Below are 7,260 nucleotides of genomic sequence, written 5' to 3'. Positions count from 1 at the left end.
TTTTGTTTTATTTGATGATAAACTGATGTTTTTCTGTTTTCCCCTTTTGGATGAAAAAGGGCACACCTTTTTATATTAAAATTGAAAGCATTGATTTTTTTTTTTTTTTTTTTTTTTTTTTTGATTTCGTGATATACAAAAGAAGGTACAGAATACAAGAGATGTGAGATTGCTATTATTGTTATTTAGTTTATGCTTTCTCTTAAAACACAAATACAAATGTAAGCACAAGCATTAAACCTGCATATTGTTAATCCTTATTTAATCTCAGTATTTAATATGATCTGTACACTTTTTTTTTTTGGAGTTATTCTTGATACAAGTCCGAATAAATATAATGTATGTTTTGTGGAATAAACAATTCTTATTGAAAATGTAAATCAATTTACTTATTTTTGTTTTGCTTTGGCCTTGTGTTTCTCATATAGCAATGTAAATCTATAAATGATAGGCGTTTATAAGACGTATGGTTGAGTTATATGATGTAATGAGAACTCTAGGCTGTGCTAGTCTCATGCATCTACTTATTGAGAAAACATTCATACTGATTCATTCAACAGCTTGTGTACAAAGGCAAGGCCCTTGAAACTGGTAAGTGATATTCTATGTTTGAATATTAAATGTAGTTTCTAAGAAATACGAAAACAAAAAAATTCAAGTAATAAAAGTGTGAAAGCAGAAAACAAGCAATAAACAAGAAAAGTAGTTTATAGCTATTGCCTCTTACTTTTATAAAAGCACTCTATGACGGCAACTAAATTTCACTTCAAAGCCTCCAAATTAAACAAACATAGATGTTTAATGCTTTTATCCGATTAAAGAGAGATAAATAAGTTTTTGCTGATATTGTTAGGTCAATTAGCCTCAAATTCTATATTATTATTTCTGATTTCAAACAAATTTCCGTCAAACTTGAATATATTTTCCGCGTGTAAACCGTCAGTCTTGAGAAAATAAAGGACAAAAAAAAAAAAAAAAAAAAACTGAGTTTAAAATGTTAAGAACTAATGATGTTCTGAAAGCAGATAGAAAGCAGCAATGACTATTTTATTTACGATAAACATTGAAAATAAGATCAGTTGAACGGCAAGCAAGAAAGAAAAAACTTACCAAAGTAAGCGCATATGAACCAGAAAGAGAAAGTGAACATGTAACACTTTATGCTTATTACATGAGATCACAGTAGTAAACATCCGTTTTTGTATGCTATTTACAAGGATGGATGCAATAAAGGTCTAGGTACATATGTGAAACCATGCGACATACTCATTTTTAGTCAGAAGTTTATGATACAAACTCGTTATATGTTCGTGTGGGAATATGGTATCCGTAAGGGTAGGTTCATGCAGATCTATTCTTACCAAGGATTTACTACATAAGTGATTATTATTGTTTTTTCAGGGATTTTAAGGTCAAACTTTATTAATAAATAAATAGAGCCACATAACCAAGTACACGAGCACACAATCACATAAGAGCTCGTAATGTGTTAGAACACATGAAAGCTATAGGCAGTTTGATTCAATTAAAGACAGGTATCGAGTAAAAAAGTATGCTATCGAAAACAAATAACCGATGCACCTTCCAGCTACCAAGAAAAGTACAGTCTAGTATGCTATAATTCTGAATAAATCGAAGCTTTTGTTTAGGGCACATTGGTTGATATAGAGTATTAGAAATACCCAACACAATCACTACTGACACACCAAAAAATCGATGTCAAACTATTTTTGAAATAATGAAGCTATTAAGACACAAAAAGAGGAAGTGATCGACCTGTTCGATTGTAAGTAACATTTGGAACCTGATTTAAGAATGACTAATCTAACATAATCTTGAAATTGAGGAAAAGTCAACTTATAAGTAGCTCTGTAGGATTCTTTATGATACATAACGTCAAATAAAATACTGCCAGGTGCTTGAAGTACACCCTGATATGAAGCCCCACTAATAACAGGCGGTTTTGTATTCGAGCCAACAGAATCTAGCCTGTTTGAGAAAGTTTTATGTATCAAGCTAATTTTGTTGTAAATCAGACTTTTACGAGTTTAAGTAGGTCTCATGTGAGCTTTTAAAAATAATACCGAATTTGTTGATCTAGAGGGTGTATGCAGGCTTGCTGTCTTATGAGCATTGGTATAAGGACTCTCATCTTTGTCGGATGACTTAGAACTGTTAATCGGAAGAATCAACTGCTACAAAAATGATGAACACGTATAGGCCGTTATGTCTCAGTATTCAAGCTGTCCTTTGAATGTGACAGACTAAGCACTTTACTTCTCGCAAATATAATAGCCCAATGATAATTACTAGATATACAGCTTGAAATTTACATTTTAAATTAGTTGCTTTGGGAAGTTTTTATCTATACTTTTAAATTAGAAAAATTAAATATCAAGCTATACACTATTACAATCCTTTATATCAAAAGAACCTCATTATTTACAACCATATTTGTCTAATTTAAATAATACAAGTCCCTTGTAATCAAACATAGATATTTTATCTAATAAAATACTTTAGTTGCTTTATAGAAATATGGTTATTTTGATTTTCCTATTTCCTTTCAACTTGGTTATTTTCCGATTAAAAGCCAATGAATATCTTTTAAATCCTTTTTGCTAAAGCATATTTTTGACCACATTCTTATAATGTATTATTATAAAAGTTTATGCAGAGAATTTCTTTATAAACATTTTCTTGTATCAAATAAGGATTGTAAATAAACCTTGTATAGTAAAATTTAAGTCAACTATGTTCCACTATTTTCCTTGGCGTTGAAACGGCTTAACTTTATTTTGCCAATCTTTTTCTCCTTTCATTATACTAACCATATTCAAGGATTTTGCCGTTTTTGCATGTATTTGGTATGACAGAGTGGTTAACATTATATTAAGCATCGAAAAGTATAGATTTCATTTTATTCAGCTGAGTAATGCTGTTTTTATTGAAAATTGTATAATAAACCTTTACAATCTAAATACTCAAGATATCGAATGTGTTTTCTCTTTCTTTCTGTATCACATTGCATGATACCAAATTGTTCTGTCATTGTAACTCCAATAAGAAAAAATGTATAATTATTTTCAAAGTTCATGCTATAGCTGTAGAGTAACCACGTAGATCAATGTTCCAATATGAACAATCTACTCTCGTCATTGGTCTAAAAAAGTGAAAAATTAGCTTTGATAAAATCACAGGTAAGATGACGTTCTCTTTCTTGATAGATCATCAAGCATAGATGTTTATGCTGCAACAATTTAACATTATTTCTTCCTTTTTAATTCATTTGTGTTTGTTTAATAAATACACAACGCTTCTCCTGTTTACAACTTCTTTGTTTCATACACTGTTGTATATTGCTATCAGCATTATCGATGCTTCTCGGTTACAATAATTACCATTTTCGACCATAGGATTATGTACATTTAGCAATATAAATAATACCAAGATTAAGTACGGCATAGAGTTCTCATTACATCATATAACTCAACCATACGTCTTATAAACGCCTATCATTTATAGATTTACATTGCTATATGAGAAACACAAGGCCAAAGCAAAACAAAAATAAGTAAATTGATTTACATTTTCAATAAGAATTGTTTATTCCACAAAACATACATTATATTTATTCGGACTTGTATCAAGAATAACTCCAAAAAAAAAAAGTGTACAGATCATATTAAATACTGAGATTAAATAAGGATTAACAATATGCAGGTTTAATGCTTGTGCTTACATTTGTATTTGTGTTTTAAGAGAAAGCATAAACTAAATAACAATAATAGCAATCTCACATCTCTTGTATTCTGTACCTTCTTTTGTATATCACGAAAAAAAAAAAAAAAAAAAAAAAAAAAAAAAAATCAATGCTTTCAATTTTAATATAAAAAGGGTTGCCCTTTTTCATCCAAAAGGGGAAAACAGAAAAACATCAGTTTATCATCAAATAAAACAAAAATGAAGTTCACTCTTGCTATCCTTGGTTCCTTGTTCGCCTTTGCTATGACCTGTGAAGCCTTTTGTGCAGGTGGATGCAAGACAGGATGTGTCTACAATGGTCCCTTTTCTAGCACAGCCACTAGAGACAGACAATGTGAAAGTGCTTGTGGCTCTGGTAAAAGATTCACTGGAGAAAGATATGAAGACTATTGTTGGGGACCTACAAGTGATTTGTGCTGTAAATAAGTGGAAGAGGATATGGCTATAGGATTGCTTTGCTTTGCTTTCTTTGCTTGCGTTTTCCCTTATTCCCCATATCTTCTCTTTTTATATATTTTTCTTCTCTGTACTCTCAAATAACTAATGGAAATAAAGTTTATTTTGGAGTTCACTATCACATTATGTCTATTTCTTCTTTTCAAATTAAGCTTATTCAAGTTAAAAAAAAAAAAAAAAAAAAAAAAAGAGTATAGCGATGAGAGAGGACTTGCACCTCAAGCGTTGAATGGGGGACATCATATATAGCTTTATGAGAGATATGGTGTACCTGAACTTCAGGTTTGGTTTTGCTCATCCCAATCAGTCAATGAAAAAGTCGATCTACATAATCGTTTGCCGTCGTGGATACATTCGTGTCCATCTTTCCAAGCTAAGCTCAGTTGAGAATGATTGATCTGTTTATAAAAAGAGGGTAGAAAGGGAAACGGTGTTTGAAAAGGGGCAATCTTTTTTTTTTTCAAGAGTATCTAGCGCTTACATTTCTGTTTGTACAAACAACAATCAGTTATTTGGCAAGCATTCTATCTTAGGACACGACCATAGATTGAATAGATGATTGATTCAACTCAACATAAGCTATACGTTAGTGAGCTTTGTAAAGATTATATTAATGATAATGACTATGATGCTATATAAAGTATTCTTGGATGATGACTGCTTTGAATTCTTTGTACTCTATCGCAAAAAGGATAGGATAGAGTAAGATAAAAAAAAAATCAAATAGCTTGAGACCTTTCTCCATCTTTATCGATGCTTTTGTTTATTGTTATCTAGGAAAGCTTTGTTTAAATGTGCTGTTCCTTATTCCATTTTAAAATCAAGCTCAGTGTTTAAAGCAAAGGATAGCCAAGCAAGGAACTCGAATGAAAACAGACAGGATGTCTATGATCACACTGTGTAGACTCAGTTTTCTAACCATTGATGGTTAATGGCGTTTTCTTTTGTGAATTAAAGTTGACCGCCATAGTGCTATTTGGGATGATAAGGATAAACAATGCATCAAACGTGGTAGTGGAATCTACTACTATGTATGGTATAAACGACATACACTATAAAAAGAGAAAGAAAAAAAAAGAAGCAAAACAGGTGCTTTTTATTACTGTATATCCTGTTTGGGCCAAATATTCAAAGCCTTAAATTCATCAATGATTTCAATCAAATTTTCATCCGTCACATACGGTATTTGATAACTGAAGCCAGTTTCATTTTCTATTTTGGAGCCATCTATAGACAGTGAGTGGTTATAAAGTAATTCTCGATCCAAAAAAGGCGATAATGGTGTAGACTCAATCCTGTTCTCTTCAATGATTTTTGTCCAGGGCGCCAAATGTTTTTCATTTATTTCTTCAACAACAGCAGTCAAGTCAAGCTATGTGAATAAGTACACAGCGTGCAACACACTTTATATTTTATAATTTACCTTTGCTAAAATTGAGAATGCATGGTTATGATAGCCAGTATCAATGTTGAAAATACTTTGAATGCGTTGGCTGATTGTTTCCTGATCTATACAACATGTTTGAGTAAAGCTGTATTTTCTATTTTTATATTTATTACTTGTGTCTTGTTTATCAGCTAAATTAAATATAGGTACATCTGTGCCTTGTTCATGATTATCCACATACCATTCTGCCAAGAGCCAAGAGGCGTTAGAAACATCCCTTACATGGACCGTGTTCAATTTAAGATCCTTTGACCAAAGAAATTTCATTTCCTCATTTAAATATTTATATACTCTTCCAATAACTAAGCGAGGTGCTATAGATTCAATAGATGTTAGCCACAAAAGAAATAGAAATATCAACAGGTACTTTACTTAAACCTGAAAGGGCACCTGGACCGTAAACGATGGCAGGACGAACAATCAAGAGATTAAGTCTAAACAACAAGGTAAGAGAATAATTCAAATGAGTCTTTATGACGATTAAGCCTATTACCCTTCAATTGACTTCAGTTCCTCTTCCGCTTTGTACTTGTATTCAGCCATGGTCGTCCAGGGTTTAATTTTTGACATCTCTGTCGAAGGGCCCTGTAGAAAAAAAAGTGAATAAAGTCGTTCTGTGTCAATTAAGAATCCACTTGTTACAGATTTATGATCATAAACTTCAGCAGTTGAAAATTGAACAAACACCTTCACGTTCTGCTCAGCAGCTTCCTTTGCGCAATTGACAGATAAATTTAAAATGTGATCTCTATACAATTCAGAGGACTGGGAATACTTTGTTTCAGCTGCAAAATTAAATACATAATCAAATTCTACTTCATCAAAGCAAGAAGCAATGGATTCTATTCAAGTGTTTATAATGGTGACTTGTAGCATGTGTGAACTCTCATACCTGGCATAGTAAGGTTACATTGCTTGAAATCAACTTGCTCAAAGTCTTGTTTGAATTGTTCAGACAAATGGACTGTATGTGGTAGAGTTTTATCAACTACGCGAATGTAATTTGCTAGCTGATTGCTTATCAAATAATGGACAAAGTGTCTTCCAATAAACCCAACACCACCAAGAATAAGGACGTTTGGTTTTTCATTGGTCATAATGAAACGCGTTTATGTAAATCAAGAGAGAGAGAGAGAGAGAGAGAGAGAAAAGGGGATAGACTGTAAACAACCGAGGTTTCTTTTTATATCCGTGTTACTTTATGAAGTCCCTTTTTTTTAAATAGAATCTCTATACGAACATGGCTTTCTTTTCCTCATTTTGTAAACGAGCAATACGATGATTGAAAATATGTACAAACGACTTCAATATAAAAAATGTTCCTTCCCAAGACTATATTTTTTTCTTTAAAAAAAAATTTACAGCAATGACCTTTTATAAAAAATCAGGTTTTTTTTATGAACAAACCTATCCTATTAGCCGTTCATTTCTGTTCAAAAAAAAAAAAACTCAATTGCCAAATGATATATACATTTTAGATTTTTTGGGGTGTATTATGCGCCTCATCAATTTAGCAGATTTTGACAGATGAAAAAAAAAAAAAAAATAAACAAACCACGTAATGTTTGTATCATTCGATTTATAACATTGCC

General features: G+C 31.7%; 2 protein-coding genes across 2 annotated transcripts; one reads left to right on the top strand and one right to left on the bottom strand.

The window, feature by feature from the left end:
• Positions 1-3,963: 3,963 nt before the first annotated feature.
• Positions 3,964-4,191, top strand: RO3G_10598 (uncharacterized protein; the record flags this gene model as incomplete). The annotated part of the gene is made up of 1 exon (XM_067665183.1): positions 3,964-4,191. The coding sequence occupies one exon, from the start codon at positions 3,964-3,966 to the stop codon at positions 4,189-4,191; it is 228 nt and encodes a 75-aa protein (XP_067521284.1).
• A 1,057-nt stretch (positions 4,192-5,248) lies between these two features.
• On the bottom strand, positions 5,249-6,765 carry RO3G_10597 (uncharacterized protein; the record flags this gene model as incomplete). The annotated part of the gene is made up of 8 exons (XM_067665182.1): positions 5,249-5,273; positions 5,325-5,593; positions 5,645-5,730; positions 5,782-5,982; positions 6,041-6,102; positions 6,162-6,253; positions 6,311-6,510; positions 6,561-6,765. 8 exons carry the CDS (start codon positions 6,763-6,765, stop codon positions 5,249-5,251), a joined length of 1,140 nt encoding a protein of 379 aa, XP_067521283.1.
• Between the last annotated feature and the right edge of the window lie 495 nt (positions 6,766-7,260).

Source organism: Rhizopus delemar, genomic scaffold, assembly GCF_000149305.1.
Source record: "Rhizopus delemar RA 99-880 supercont3.8 genomic scaffold, whole genome shotgun sequence".
Lineage (NCBI taxonomy): Eukaryota > Fungi > Mucoromycota > Mucoromycetes > Mucorales > Rhizopodaceae > Rhizopus > Rhizopus delemar.
The sequence above is the reverse complement of the archived record's forward strand: the minus strand, read 5'-3'. Positions and strand labels throughout refer to the sequence as shown.